Source organism: Mirounga leonina, unplaced genomic scaffold, assembly GCF_011800145.1.
Source record: "Mirounga leonina isolate KUSES-001 unplaced genomic scaffold, KU_Mleo_1.0 Mir_200, whole genome shotgun sequence".
NCBI classification, from domain to species: domain Eukaryota; kingdom Metazoa; phylum Chordata; class Mammalia; order Carnivora; family Phocidae; genus Mirounga; species Mirounga leonina.
Window position 1 is genome coordinate 17,523,231 of NW_023270503.1, and position 15,342 is coordinate 17,538,572.

Below are 15,342 nucleotides of genomic sequence, written 5' to 3' on the forward strand. Positions count from 1 at the left end.
CACAGGTCACAACAATGACAACTGCTCTCATTACCAGAACATCTACTGCCAGTCATTGGACCCTTTATATACATATTACATATAATGTTCACATTAACCCAATCCCATAAAAACTATACCCTTCTATACAAAGGTAAACTGAAGCTCTGAGAGGTTACATCACTTCCTAAAGCTACAAGGTGGCTAAGTCTCATTCTGCAGAGCAGAGTGACTGAGATACGAGGGCACCTTCTCACTGGGGCTCCAGCCCCTTCTCCCTGGTTTCAATGGTTATTTCACTGATCATCTGTTCCTGGGAAGAAACAAAACCATGGCACTGTCCATTCCAAGGAATAAGGGCTTGGGGTCACACCAAGGAGTATATTCCCCAGCTTCTGCAGCCTCCTGGGGTGGGCAGAGGTTAAGACTTAATTCTATTCCAGCCAGTGGCCTTGAGTTATCACTCAAAGTAGGTTTTGGAGAAGGGGTCCCCCACAGAAAGACCTGACCTCCAGTACTAATATTTCAAGGCAGGGGTGTTCTCTTCCTCCTTTGAATCATTTCCTTCCATTTTAATCTCGCTCTGCATGTCAAAGAAATTCTTCACGAGGCAAGGACACCGAGTTCAGGAATGCACAAGTCCTCCATTGTCCTGCTTTCTGTGTCCCCTGCAGCAAAGGCCCTCAGCTCAGTGACTTTCCTGACAATTTATCTGGCTGAATCTTTGTTCCTGGTTACCTGTGCACGTGAAATGTGCTTTCTTCCTGTTCATTTTGCACCAGAGTGTTAACGGCATAAAAGCCAGGGCTGAGCCACCTCAACCTGTATATATATCTGAGCACTGAGTAGTGGGTTTTGAAGTCCTGGACATTCTGGGTGATGTTTCTACGTAGTATTTCAACACCGCTTACGGCCGACCTTGCAGGCTTTGACATACATGGATTAAGTGTGATGAACAGATGAAAATGAAAAAAAAAAAGATACTGGAAGAACAATTTGGTTTATAGGAATAATGCAGTTCTGGCCCTGAAAAGGCTAAACCATGCTTAACAGTGAGAGGTGCTTTTAGATTCAATTTCTCAATCAAGGAGAATGTAAGAGGAAAAGGATGAAAAAGTGATCAGCCCCATACCCCCAACTCATATTTTTTTTTCCCCTTCGGGTGAGAGAAAATGAATGTAGGTGAACCACACACAGCCTTGGAGAGAGTCTACTCACATCTTTCAGCAAGATCCTATATCTATGTATTTGGGGAAGGGGAGCAAGGGGCAGGAGAGGAGATGGGTGCCTACAGTATCCAAACCATTCACTGTAGGCTGGTGTTTCTTAAACTGCAGTCCTTGGATCAGCTGCATCAGTATCCCCCGGGGTTCAAAATGCATATTCCTGGGCCCTTACCCTAGCCCTGAAAAATCAGAATTTCTAGGGGTGGGTCCATAGAATCTGCATTTAGCTGACTCTCCCAGACATATGGATGCTCACTGATGTGGGACGATCAGGGCCGTGAGTGAAATACAAGCTTCCTCTTTCAGAGCCAGCCCTTCTCCCTGATTGTGAAGATATTTGTGCCCCCCCCCACCCCGCCCTGTCCCTCCCTTTCACCCTCTTCCCCATCTGAAGGGAGAATCTTTTCAGAATTTACCTGGTCTGATGGGGCTCTGCATGCAGTTCGGGGACGGGATGCCAGGGTGAATGGGTGCAGAGGCCCGACTGCTGAGGTCCATGACGGAGGGGGCCGCAGAGGAAGCCGGCTGCAGCCCAGGAGGGTGAGGGCTGTGGTCATGCTGGGACGGGCTGGGGGGAATGCCATTTTCCGACAAAAACTCCTCCAGGTCCATGTATTCCAACTGGAAAGTATCTCCGTCATAAGGAAGGGTTTTGTCCCATAAGGTGGGTCCCAAGAATGCCGACTGGGGGACCGTCGGGCTATTACTCTCATCATCCAGCTTCTTTTCCTTGTCTTTATCTTTACCAAATGCTGCAGAAAAGGGGGAAAGTTGGACTTTAAAAAAGAAAAAAAAAGTGTCACTTTTTTAATCACCCCTCCTGGCCTCTGCTACAAAACACCTCATTCAAAATGTTCTCACAAACACCAGGGTTCTTCTCTGGCTGCTGGCTTTTGTGGATCTAGAGTTAAAAGTTCAGACAGGACATGGATCTCTGCCTGTTTTTCAACATCTTCCTATTTACTTTGGAAAGAAAGCCCTAGTCCTTGGGACAGGGCTACAGGCTGATCTAGGATATAAACAAGGGAATGCAGTTTTCAAGTACATGATTTGAGGAGACAATTTACATCTACAGTGAGAAAGTAACACCTGCAGCTACATACAATTGCTGTGATTTTTAAAAAAACAGCCAATAACCAGGCATGATTTCTCTTCCAGGAAATTCATTACAGTAACAACATGAGGTCATTCAGACTTAGCCAGTGAGCTGGGGATTCTAATTTTGGTAAAGCAGGGACTCTCCACCCTCCTTTGAAATCATGCTTTGAGCACCTACTATATACCTGATACTTTCCATATATTATCTCCAAAAATCTCACATTAACCTGCAAATAGCTATTATCCCCATTTATAATGAAGACATAAGAGGCCCTAAAACCTGAAGGAACTTGACCAATGCCTCGCGCTGGCGGAGGAGAAAATCTGAGAACTTCCTGAGCCCACATATGTTTGTTTAGAAAGCCGCTGAGGCACCTTGTATTTTACAAAAGGAGGGTTTCTTTTTTTAAAAATATTTTTTCCCTCCTCTTCCCCAAAGGCTTAAGTATGATCCAATTCACAAAAATTACACATGTATGCAATCTGTCAAAAGTACAGCTATGGGAAAGGTGATTACATACCCTCGACGGAGGTATGCAGCTATGTCCTACCTGGAAGTACCGCTCACCCCAGGTCGTCTTTAAACCCTGCTCTGGATTTTGCCCATTCTAGTACTCAGGCGCGGGTGGAATCTGGGATTAGGGAATCTGGCTTCTGAGTTTCTTCCTCAGAGAAACACAGCCTCCGCTGCCATCCATTCTAATCCTCTAGTCTCATCTCCTGAGAATTTGACTTAAAACACCCACAGATGCAAAAGACTGCAGGCAGCACCTCCCTCCCAAGTGCTACTCCTTAAAGGAGAGTTAAAAGGGAAGCTATACTTTGCAGAAGGCGAACCAAACCCCTCAACTCTTGCAATGCAACAGGTTGTCCCCCTGCTAGGAGAGATGAGAGTACTCCCAAGCTATTTGTAGCCAAATGATCTTTCAAGACTTTTACACTCTAAGCCGCACGGTCCGCATTGGCTACCGTGACATCGAAGGCATGAAACGGCATCAGCCCAAATGACAAAACCCTGGCGGCACCAGCTCGGTTCGGCGCCTCCTCGCCCGACCCCTCCTCTCCCGCTCCAGCCAAGGTTGCCTGGGGGAGGTTTGGGACTTACCAAGAAAGGGATCAAGCCAGAGGAGGCTCCTGCGCGGTTACACGTGAGCCTACTCCGCTCTCCCCTCCCACCAGGAAAAGTGCACGGGGAAAGTGTCAGAGCTGGAGGCGTGCACAGCTTCCCGCCCAGAGACCACTCCCCCCGCCAGCCTCAGCCCCCACCCCGCTTTTTGAATTACCCCTGGCAGGGAGAGCATGAGGCTCCGCTCACACCTCGAGAGTTCCGGATGCCAACTAACACACAAACAGTAGCATGATCCCAATACCTAGGCTACGCTGCGAGACCCCCTCCCCCGCCCCAACAGAACCAGGCCCTCTGGTTTCTCCTCCCCAGCCCGGGAAGCTCTGCCCTCGCGCAGGCGGTTTCACTCTGCGTGCGGGGAAGCCTCAATCTAGGGAACACTGACCTGTCAAGTTATGACTCCCACCTGCGCCGCAGGACCGGGACCCAGAGAGCCTGGGTCGGTCCCAGCACTATTTTAAACGTTGCTCAGTGAGGGGATTCCCCCCACCTCTTTTGGGGGGGGTGATGGGTGAGCTCTTCAAATTTCAACAAAGCAGGGACAGGGTGCCAGGGGACAGGGAGGGAGGGGATGGATGCTCCAGCAGGGTTGCCCAGCCAAGGAAGGGGACCCCAGGAGCGTCGTTCCTTCCCAGAGCGGGGCAGCCAGGAAGGCAGCGCTCACCGTCTTCGTGATGAAGGGGGAGCTTCAGCGGATTCTCCAACAAGGACCTGAGCACGCCGTAGGGAGGCGGAATAAAGGTGGGATTCAAGGGGAGCGGTCGGGACATTTTCTCCATCGCGATGCACTCAAATTTTTTTCTTAAAAAAAAAAAAGCCCAACCGCCCCCCAAAATGTTGCTGAGCTTTTTCCTCCGTCCTTTGCCAAAAGTACTCGCTTTCAAGGCGGTGGGGACAAGAAAAAAATTACTTATATCTTTATAAATACATCGGCATAAGAAAATAAAAGCAAAAAACTTTCGGGTTCCCAGTGCAGATGGTCCCCGGAGAGCGCGCCAAGTGCCCGCGGGCTCCTCGGCGACGCGCAGGATGCTCTCACCTGCCTCGAACCCCTCGTCCTGCAAAATGTTCAAAATTGCGAAAAAGAAAGAAAAAATATGCAGATGGCTGCAGAAGGGCGTAAGGCACCGCGCCGGCCCGGCCCCCCGCGCCAGCACCCGAGGCTGGGCGCCGGCCCACCCCACCCCCCTCCCCGCGCCGGCGGCCGCTCTTCCCCCGCGCTCCGCGGCCCCGCAGCGCCGGGCTCAGCGCATCCGGCCGCCCATGTGCCGCGGCCCTGACAAGAGTGACGTCAGGGCCCGCACCGCGCGCCGATAGGCGTGCAGGGGCGGAGCCACGCGCGGCACCGCCCGCCTGCCCCACCCGCCCCGCCCGCCCCGCCGCCACGTGTTTAGCGTCGTCGCGCGCGCGGATTTTCCAGGACCTTGCAGAGCTGGCCCGCAGTAGAGACAGGTGCTAGATCCCCTGGATCACCGACCTGGGCTGAGAGCTCAACTTTTTCAGAGTAGGAAGAGGAATGAGGAATTTTTTTCAGTAGTTTTCAACCTGGGAATAATCTGGGGAGTTAAAAACAAAAACAAAAGCCCAGATGCCCAGGCAGCATCCCAGATCAATTGAATCAGACCTCTGGGCTGACATCCAGGCATCATTAGTTTTTAAAGTTCCCAGGGGTGGTTCCAATGAGCAGCAAGTTTGAGAATGTCTGGTTTAGATCGAATGGAAGGTAAATGCTCTTCTAAATATTTCTCCTGGCCACAGCCAAGCTTAGCACTCTCTCTTGCCCCATTCCCAAAACTACTGAAAAATAACGACTTGCTAGAATTTCTGATGAGATACACAAGTAGCGTGAAGAGGGGAGTGACAGAGGGAGCGCCATCAGCGGTTTCCCACGCTGTCAGGAGGGCATTCAGAGGGATACACATTTGCCTGGGATTGAATGAGGGCAGAGGAGACACACACACACACACACACACACACACACAAAAAGGAGTTTCAGAAATATTTGCTGTAGAAGAGTACAGATGACTGTGCGCTGGTCAGGTTACAAGGTTTGCACAGTAATTATTATAATTTTGTGAAGTATTCCTTAAGAAGGGTCTCGGTCTTGGGGCCCCTGGGTGGCTCAGTCGTTAAGCATCTGCCTTCGGCTCAGGTCATGATCCCGGGGTCCTGGGATCAAGCCCCGCATCGGGCTCCCTGCTCGGCGGGAAGCCTGCTTCTCCCTCTCCCACTCCCCCTGCTTGTGTTCCCTCTCTCGCTGTCTCGCTCTGTGAAATAAATAAATAAAATCTTAAAAAAAAAAAAAAAAAAAAGAAGGGTCTCGGTCTTCACTGCCATAACAGTGGGGTCAGCACCTGGCCCTGAGGGTTGGAGCCTGCCGTGCTCTCGGTGGTGGCGGGAGCCTTCTCCCTACATGGGGTGGCCACTGGCCTCAGGCCTGGAGATTTCCAGGTGGGCAGGCAGGCTCTTCCCCTCTCTCCCCACATCTCCACGCTAAGATCAGGGTAGCATGATCTGGGGAAGGTTCTGCAAGAAGGAATAGGCACAAATTAAAGAAAATATTCTTTCAGTGAGACATGAAGGCTTTCGTCAGGGCTGCCTCTGAGGTGGGATATGGTGGAGTCTTGATGGATTCTACTTCCCTGAAACTCACCCCAGGAGAGAAGTGTAAGAGAGAAGGCACCTGAAAGCCAGGAGACCAGGAGGGCCACAAATGGGCACCAGGCAGGGTGACTTCTAGCAAATACCTTCCCCTCTGAGCTGGGCTGTGATCAAGTGACCTCTACAGTTCTCTTCGCTCTAAAATTATAATTAAAAAGTAACATTCTCAGATAGTGTGATGATGTTTCAAATTTCAGCCAAATTCTGAAAACATCAGACTTTTAGCTAATGCCACCTACATTTGGTGAGTACCAACTGTATGCCAAGGATTATGCTGGGGCTGGGGAGAAAAAGATGTGTAAGACATAATTCTAATGTCATAGGCTACAGCCTGACATATGCAAACATTATAATATAGTCTTAAAAGAGTAAAAATGCGTAGATGAAGGTGACACAGGTCCTTATCTAATATAAAAGAGGGATTCCAAAGAAGGTGTCTGAGCTGGGCACAGAGCTAAAGATCGTTCATCAATTTCCCAAATCCCTCAATTCTACTATACTGTTTTTCACAAAAGAAAGGACTCTTCCAAGAAGGTAGCAGGAGGGGAACAATGAAGCGGGGGAAATCGGAGGGGTAGACGAACCATGAGAGACGATGGCCGCTGAAAAACAAACTGAGGGTTCTAGAGGGGAGGGGCGTGGGAGGATGGGTTAGCCTGGTGATGGGTATTAAAGAGGGCACGTTCTGCATGGAGCACTGGGTGTTATGCACAACGAATCATGGAACACTACATCTAAAACTAATGATGTAATGTATGGGGATTAACATAAGAATAAAAAATTAAAAAAAAAAAGAAGAAAGGACTCTTCCACCATCATTTCAGAGAGGAAGAGGCTGTTTCCCTGCCTTCATTCCCCTACCTACCTGTAAACTCTTAACTAGGATAGCTGAGAGCATCCTCTCAGACTGGTCAGAAACAGATTATAGATTCCAGGTGCACAAAAGGGTAACAGTCCACTAGGAGGTTGTGGACCCTGGCACATCCAAAATGCTCCACCTGCTCATGGTTTTTTTGCACTTCCTCACTTTCCCATGGGACCCCTGTCAGTTCAAGTGATCTGGTTTCCCAGAGCGATCTTTTCCTTACCACTAATGTTAGGAGAAAGCCTAACACTGTGGCTTGAAATTAGATTTCTCATGGCAAATGGATACACTGGCATCCTGGTTGATCAACCAGTCTCTTGGGAATTTGGTTCATATAATTCAGTTCCTCTGATCAACTCTGGATCATGGGCCACATTGAGGACCAGCCCCTGAGACCAGGATGTTAAGGATGCACAGTATTTATACATGCAGAAGTCAGAGGGATGGGAATAGGAAAAAAGGAACTCCAGAAGAGAATGGCATGGGGAAAGATACGGAGAAAGGAAATCGGCAGACACAATTTGTGAACATGTTTTCATTTCCCTTGCATAAACAAGTAAGAGTGGAATTGCTATAACACGGGGTAGAGATATGTTTGACTTTAAAAGAAACTGCAGCACTGGGTGTTATACAAAAACAATGGATCGTGGATCACCACATCAAAAACTAATGATGTATTGTATGGTGACTAACATAATAAAATTAAAAAACAAAACAAAACAAAACAAAAAAATAAAAGAAACTGCAGAACAGTTTTGTTTTCTTTATTAGGTGAATTCTCCTGCATTGCCAGCAGCAGCTGAGAGTTCTGGTTGTTCTGGATTCTCACCAACATTTGGTGGTGTCAGTTTCTTAAAATTTTAGTCATGTTAAATGGGTGGATAGCAAAGTCTCATTGTGCTTTTAAGTTGAATTTTCCTGATGACAAATTATGTTAACCACTTTTTTATGTGCTCATTAGTCATTGTGTATCTCCCTTTGCAAAGTACCTATTCAAGCTTCTGGCCCATTTTAAAATTGGATTGTTTGTCTTGTTTTTATTGATTTTAAGAGTTCTTTACATATTTGGTTTAGAAGTTCCCTTGCCAGATATATGTGTTGTGAATATTTTCTTCCAGTCTGTGGCTTGCCCATTAATGTTTTAACATTGTCTTTCCATGAGCAGAAGTTTTTAATTTTGATGAAGTTCAATTTACCAACTTGTTTTTTATGATTATTACTTTCTGTGAACTAGGAAACCTTTGACCACTTAGAGTCTTGGAGATATTTTCCTCTAAAACTTTTATAGTTTAAAGCTTTTCCATTTAGGTCTATGTGCTGTCTCAAATTAATTTTGTATATAGTATTGAGGTAGGAGTTGAAGGTTTTTTTTTTTTGGTTTTTTTTTTTATTTGCCTCATGGGGACTTCCAATTGTTCTAGCAGCAATTGTTGAAAAGATGTTCATTTCCCCCTTGAATTATTTGGTGCATTTATACAACTGTATAAGTGTGGGTGGTCAAAACCATTTTTTTTTAAAAGATTTTATTTATTTATTTGTCAGAGAGAGAGAACGCACAAGTAGGGGGAGCGGCAGGCAGAGGGAGAAGCAGGCTCCCCACTGAGCAGGGAGCCCGATGTGGGACTCGATCCCTAGGATCCTGGGATCAGGACCTGAGCTGAAGGCAGATGCTTAACCAACTGACCCACCCAGGCGTCTCCGGTCAAAACCTTTGACCTCAAGGGACAAAATATTCAAGGATAGAATAATGTTATTTGTAAGTTTCCTAGGCTCTGATTGCTATCAAGCAACAGAACAAAGTTCATCAAAGTTCATGGATAAAATAAATGGCTTGCTTTCAATGGCTCATTTGGTTTGTTACAAGACCTTCTACAAAGTTGTCCACATTAACCTAAGTAAAAGCCTGAAGGCAGAAGCAATGGCCAACTTGTTTTTTTATGTACATGAGCAAATATTCATCTCTTGGAGGCTCCTGTTTACCACTATCAATATTTCAATGCTTTAAAAAAAAAGTAAAAATAAAATCCTTTGTTGGAAAAAGCCAAACAAATAAATATTATACAAAGAACATTTGACAAGTCAGTGGAAAACTCTTCAAGGAGGGAAGGATAGTAGAGGCTTCTGAGGTGTGAAACTGTTCTAAAAATAGGAATGATCATAGAAGAAAGGTTTCTCAGAATCAACTTCTTAAAAGATGCCAGCACAGCCTGACTCTGCTCTGAAGCTCTGGAAATCGGCTTCTGCCCAGCCAGTGGTTTCCACCTGTGCAGTCATTTCAGGATTTTGAGTAGTGAGGTTGGGTAAGGAAGTCTTTCTTGCAGCCCCTTGGGTGCAGGTGTGAGGCGCCCATTGTTGGCCCCAGCTCCGCAGGTCCGCAGGTCTGCAGAAAGAGCTTATTTGAGGTGTAAGCAGGGTCTGTGTTTCAGATTCCCAATGGGTGTGAAACCTTGCTGAGCGTACAATGCCTGCCACTGTACCCGACCAGGGGCTGGCAGCCTGGGGTGGAAAGAGCCTAACTTTGTGGTTATGAAGGGCTTTATACACCAGCGAGCCAAACCTCTAGATGAACCTGTTTATCTCGTTGCCAGAAAGGGCACTTTGTCCAGGGAATTAATTCAGAAGCGAAAGGCATCACATGGGAGTTCAGCTGGATATGCCTAACCTAGCTCATCCTCCTCCTTCCTGAAACCTCTAACCCAGCTAAAACACTGAAAAGGAAAATTATATTGCACTGGCTTAATTCCTGGAGACCCTCAAATCTATTTGCTTGAGACAGGAACATGCAAACCGGAAACAAAAAAACACATATTGGGAATGCTAAGCTCTCCTCTGAAGGATGACTCATGTCGAAGACCATGGCTAGGCTTTCCTACCTTTGCTCTGAGTCCTATGGTGCTCTAGTAAATTCCAGTGAGAAAGACTAAGACAGACATAAGAGGCAGTAAGCCAAGGGTGTGTGTTTGAGAGTCAGAGCCTTTATGTAAATGGGATAGGAAGGTAGGAGGAGGAAAATGGTGTGGAAGAGAAAGAAAGAAAAGAATATATGTGGTAAAAGGTGAGAAAAAGATCAGTGCTGTGCTTTGCAATGGAATGGTTTAGGGCCAGACATACCTAGGTATTTACTCCTCCTCCTACTAAAATAATAACCACAACAGTATGAAGAGAAGAAGTCACATTTATTGTGTGCCTAACTGGGTTCTGGCACAGCATTAAACACTTTTAATATATTATCTCATTTATAACTCTCAATGATGGTATAGGGTATGTAGCATTACTATCCCCATTCTACAGATGAGGACAGTGAGGGTCAGAGAAATTAGTGACATGACATGGTCCTATGGCTAGCTAATACATGGAGAAGCTATGCGTTGAAAACAGCTCTGCTTAACTCTGAAGCTTGTGCTCTTAACCTGGATATCGTAAATGAATGGCAAACATCCATCCAATAAACTCACCAGGCTTCCAACTGGTTCAAATTCTGCCCTTGTCCTGTAACCTTGGATAACCCCTCTGATCTCAACTTTCTTTGTGTGAAATAGAAACTAAGGCCTGTGTTTCCCAGCTCGCAGAGTGGCTAGGGGGACTAAAAGAGATCATGCATCTGGAGGTGCTTGGTAAATTGTGAAGGGCTAAGCAAATGTGATGACTTGTTAATTGGGGCATATTTGCATTCTCTGGAGATGCTCCCACCTGTGAGTCTGCATCTCTGTGTAGTCTGATCTTAGAGGCTACTTTCCATCCAAACACATGTGTCCTTTTTCCTTCACCTCTTTCTCCCTCCCACCTTCTACTGCTCTTACGATCCAAAAGAAATATGAGTTTGAGGTTCAGTGGGAAAACAAAATATAGCAGATTCCAAATAGCCCCTCGGGCAGAGTAGGGAAGCGAAGCCCATTTCCTTTATCTTCCTAAGGGATGAGAGGAATAGAAATTTGTGGATTAATTAACAAGTGAAAATTATGTCAAATCAAAGAAATATTGCTAAAGTTAGAAACAGTTGAGCTACAGAGGCATGCAATCACCATGACTCAGAATTTAGTATTGCTCAGGATCCAGGGTTGATCAAGTTTAGCAAAATTGGCTTATATCAACCACACTCTAAAATATAATTTCCCAGCTACATGTTAGGCTCTTTAGGTGCAACAGAAATATAAGACTAGATGCCCTGAGGTGATGGATTTCTTGTTTGGCTAATCTGCTAGGAGCATGCATGTGCTCATGGACCAAGTACAAGCATCCTGCTGACCCAGGGAGAATTGGAGCAATGGCCTCTCATCATGCAGGGATATAGGACCAGCTTCCCTCTATCCATTGTGCCTTCATCCCAAGACAGAGGTTCTGATTTGTAGACATTGTCACCATCCTAAATGGAGCTCTTGCATTGGGCAGACTTTCACGGAGCCATCTCATAAGTGATTGGCCAACCAAATGCCTATAAATGGGTGTCTTCATCCGGACGTTGGTAATTGGTCCAATTACTAGAGGCCAAGGTAATTGCTTTAACTCAAATGGCACAAACCATATGCAACCAGATTAATTTGGTGTGGCTTTCCTTTAGAAAGAAGCTCCAGGCATGTCGGTTATGTTTCAACTTCAAGCAGTACTTAAAAACTGGTGTCAGCTGGACAGTGTGCTCCCTGCCCTGTAGGGACACTCTCTATGGGAGCGTTTTGCTGAGCATGGAATCAGAGTGAGGCAAGCAAGTTGAAGACATCAGGCAGTGTCAGCCAGGTGCATAGGCCCTTGCTGTCACTTCTTTCCAATTGAGTAACCGAGTGAATGTGGACATTTCCATCATGGGGACTCACAGCCAGGGTGAGAAGAACAGGAGGAAGCATCCTGAAGGATCTATTCATTATGTCTGGTAGGCATCACATCTGCTGGGTTTTCAAGGCACTAAAAGTAGTAATTCCTGATGCTTTGGATTCTGCATTTACTAGGCCCCAAGCACGCTATTCCTCATCTGTTAATTCTTTTTCTTCCTTTCTTTCTTTCTTTCTTTCTTTCTTTCTTTTTCTTTCTTTTTTCTTTCTTTCTTTTTCTTTCTCTTTCTTCCTTCCTTCCTTCCTTCTTTCTTCTCCCCTCCCCTCCCTTCCCTTCCCTTCCTTTCCTTTCCTGTGGTCAGGCATAGAACATTAAGATTGAGCTTAGCAGGTCTGCCTTCCTGAGACAGTACCCTAATCTCTTCCCCTCAATGCACAAAACACTAGTGGAAGGCTCTTCTGGGCCAAGTGCTGTGCTGGATGCTGAGGAGTAAAGCAAAGAAGAGAAGTATGGAGTCAGGTGGGGAGACAGCTGCTTAACCAGATGCCTATCTCCGTGCGGTATGTATAATTGATAGATAAAAAGGGAGCATGAACAGGGAAGTGATAACCTGTGTTGGAGGGGCTCAGGGAAATCTTCACAGAGGGGCCTCAAGGAAGGTTCTGTAGATAGAAGTAGCTCAGGGAGGAGGGGAATGCCAGGTACAGGGGACACAGGCACGGTAGAGCACGGTCTGAACTATAGGCTGTTCAGTTGCTAGAATGCAAAGTTGACAGAGGAAGAATGAACTTTCTTCTAGTTCTTCTCTAGCAGAATGCATGACTGGGCCAGGCATCAGGCTACGTGCTTTATGTGCACCACGGCAGCCTAGTGTTGGAATAGCCCTGTGAGACAGGTGTTAATACTTCCCAGTGATGAAGATCCTTGGTTGTGTCCTAAACTACAGTCACGCTGCCCCAGGAAAATGGGAGTGGGATGGGGGTTGGAAGTCTTTTCATGGTCTCATGCTTTCTCTGTGCTGACTTCATTCTCTCCCTGCAGACTGGCTTCTTCTCTACACTGGGGCCGTGACTTCCAGCAGCTCAGGGCATTCATGTCTTTTTAGTTTTCCTCCATTAGAGAGGGACAGACCCTCTGAGTTTTAGCTCCAGAAATCCAGGAGAAGGTCTCTGATGGGCCCAGCTTAGATCAGCTGCCCATTCTTGGATTGAGTCACAGTGGCCTGTAGCTGGTAAGAGTGTGGCCACTCCAACTGGGATCAAATGGTTGGAGTGGAAGGAAGAGTGATTCCCAAGAGGAGGGAATCTTTGGTGGACAACATCACAAATGCCCACTGCATTCTTCATTTTATAGATGAGGATATTGAAGCTTTGAGAGGTTGAGCAACACGTTGGGATCACACAGCTTATAAGCAGCAGAAACTGGGAACCAATCTAAGTCTCTCTCTGTGGTTCTCAAACAGAGAGCATTTGGCCCCCTCCCATAGGGTACATCTGGCAATGTCTGGAGGTATTTCTTCTTTTTTTTTTTTTTTAAATTAATTTATTTGACAGAGAGATAGCACAAGTAGGCAGAGCAGCAGGCAGAGGGAAAGGGAGAAGCAGGCTCTCTGCTGAGCAGGGAGCCCGATGCGGGGCTCGATCTCAGGAGCCTGGGATCATGACCTGAGCCGAAGGCAGATGCTTAACCGACTGAGCCACCCAGGCGCCCCACTGGAGATATTTCTATTTGTCAGAACTTTGGGGGTCTGGGGGTGGAGCTGCTTTTGGCATCAAGTGGGTAGAGGCCAGGGATGCTGCTAAAATTCTACAATGCACAGGACAGCCCCCAACAAGGAATTAATCTGGCTCAAAAATGTCAATAGTGCTGAGTTTCAGAAACCTTGGTCTGGGGCGCCTGGGTGGCTCAGTTGGTTGAGCAACTGCCTTCGGCTCAGGTCATGATCCTGGAGTCCCGGAATCCAGTCCCGCATCGGGCTCCCTGCTCGGCAGGGAGTCTGCTTCTCCCTCTGACCCTCCCCCATCTCGTGCTCTCTCTCTCAAATAAATAAGTAAAATCTTAAAAAAAAAGAAACCTTGGTCTATCTAAATACCATGCCACCGCTACCCTACAACTGCTCCCCTCTCCTAAAGGGCCCTGGTTGGTCTCCTCCCCACATATTTACAGATCATCTGTTTGGGTATTACAACCTCATCTTATGTTTCCCAGTCACAAACTAGCTACCTTGCTTCCAGGTGCTGGGTTCCACTCCCACCAACCACCTATAAATGCTAGCTAAAAGCAAAACAATGCCCAAATTGAACTCAGACCCTTTTAAGTATTTTATCCAAATGAAAGCTGATAGTCTAATAAAACGCCTTCAAACTATGAGGATAATATCCTCTCTCCACCCAGAACAGTTTTTCCATGAGGACAACTGGATTTCCAATGAGGTGAACATATTCTTTCATCTCTCCTCTCAGTTGTTTTTGGCCAAGGATAAGAGTGCAATCTGGGGCCACGGAAAGGTTCTTTTGGCGACAGAGTTGGTGAATTTGCTGGTGTTTTGTGCTCTTTTAGGTGACGGTCAGTCGGGCATGGCCACAGGAGGAGACAAAAGAGAGGCTCAGGACAACAAGTTTTATTATACTCACAGGTCCTAGAAACCAGAGGCAGGGCATACCACGCAGGGAAGCACCAGCACTGGGCAGAGGCAGAAGGGCAACAGCAAGGGGAGAGCCAAGGCCATGGCCTTTGTTGGAGTTTACACAGGAAGGCAAGGCAGGGCAGGGTGAAGAGATTAGGATTAGTTAGTTTGAATAGTTCTGGGGATCCCTAGTTGCCCAGCACCTGACTCTGGGATGATTAAAGAACTTCAGGTCTGGGGCACTTGGGTGGCTCAGTTGGTTAAGCGTCTGTCGTCGGCTCAGGTCGTGATCTCAGGGTCCTGGGATCGAGTCCCACGTCAGGGTCCCTGCTCGACAGGGAGTCTGCTTCTCCCTCTCCCACTCCCCCTGCTCATGCTAGCTTGCTCTCTCTCTAAGTATTTAAAAAAAAAAAAAAGAACTTCAGGTTTTCAGGCTGGATAGAGGAAGAATGGCTCTGGATTGGTTCGTTTGCATATCAAAGGCATACTCCCAGCTGTGTCTTTTGCTACATTTAAGAACTGGTTAGCCCGGAAGGGCACAGCCTCTCACCCTATTCCAGCCCTAAAAATGTTAAGATGTCAAGGCATCATAATATAGAGAAAATAAAAATAAAAATATGGACTAGCTAGTACAATTTTCTAACTCAACCAAGTAATTGTAGATGCCACAAGCCCTTCAGTAAGTCCCAAATATCTAAGACTCTAATTCTCTTTGCAATATAACCCTAATTTTAATTCCTCTTTCTTCCTACCCTCAAATAAACCACTCATCTTTTTGTATTACCTCCCTCCCGTAATGGTACCAATTTACCCAATCACTAAGTTAAAAGTTGCAGAATTGACCCTCTTGTCTTCCTTATCCTCCAATTTGGCTTTTTGAGAACAAAATGCAGTTCTTAAAGCCAGATCCTAACTATTTCTCAGAAATACCTTCTCCCTTGGGGCATCTGGGTGGCTCAGTTGGTGAAATGTCTAACTCTTGGTTTTAGCTCATCAT

The 15,342-nt window shown here is 46.5% G+C and overlaps 1 protein-coding gene across 1 annotated transcript in view; it reads right to left on the bottom strand.

The window, feature by feature from the left end:
• HLF (HLF transcription factor, PAR bZIP family member) overlaps positions 1–4,565 on the bottom strand; it is a 54,783-nt gene extending 50,218 nt beyond the window's left edge. The window contains exons 1-2 of the mRNA XM_035026787.1: positions 4,094–4,565; positions 1,622–1,957 (exon numbers count right to left, since the gene is read on the bottom strand). Of these exons, the coding sequence (XP_034882678.1) occupies positions 1,622–1,957; positions 4,094–4,208 (451 nt within the window). The 5' untranslated portion in view covers positions 4,209–4,565. The remainder of the gene's footprint in view (positions 1–1,621; positions 1,958–4,093) is intronic.
• Between the last annotated feature and the right edge of the window lie 10,777 nt (positions 4,566–15,342).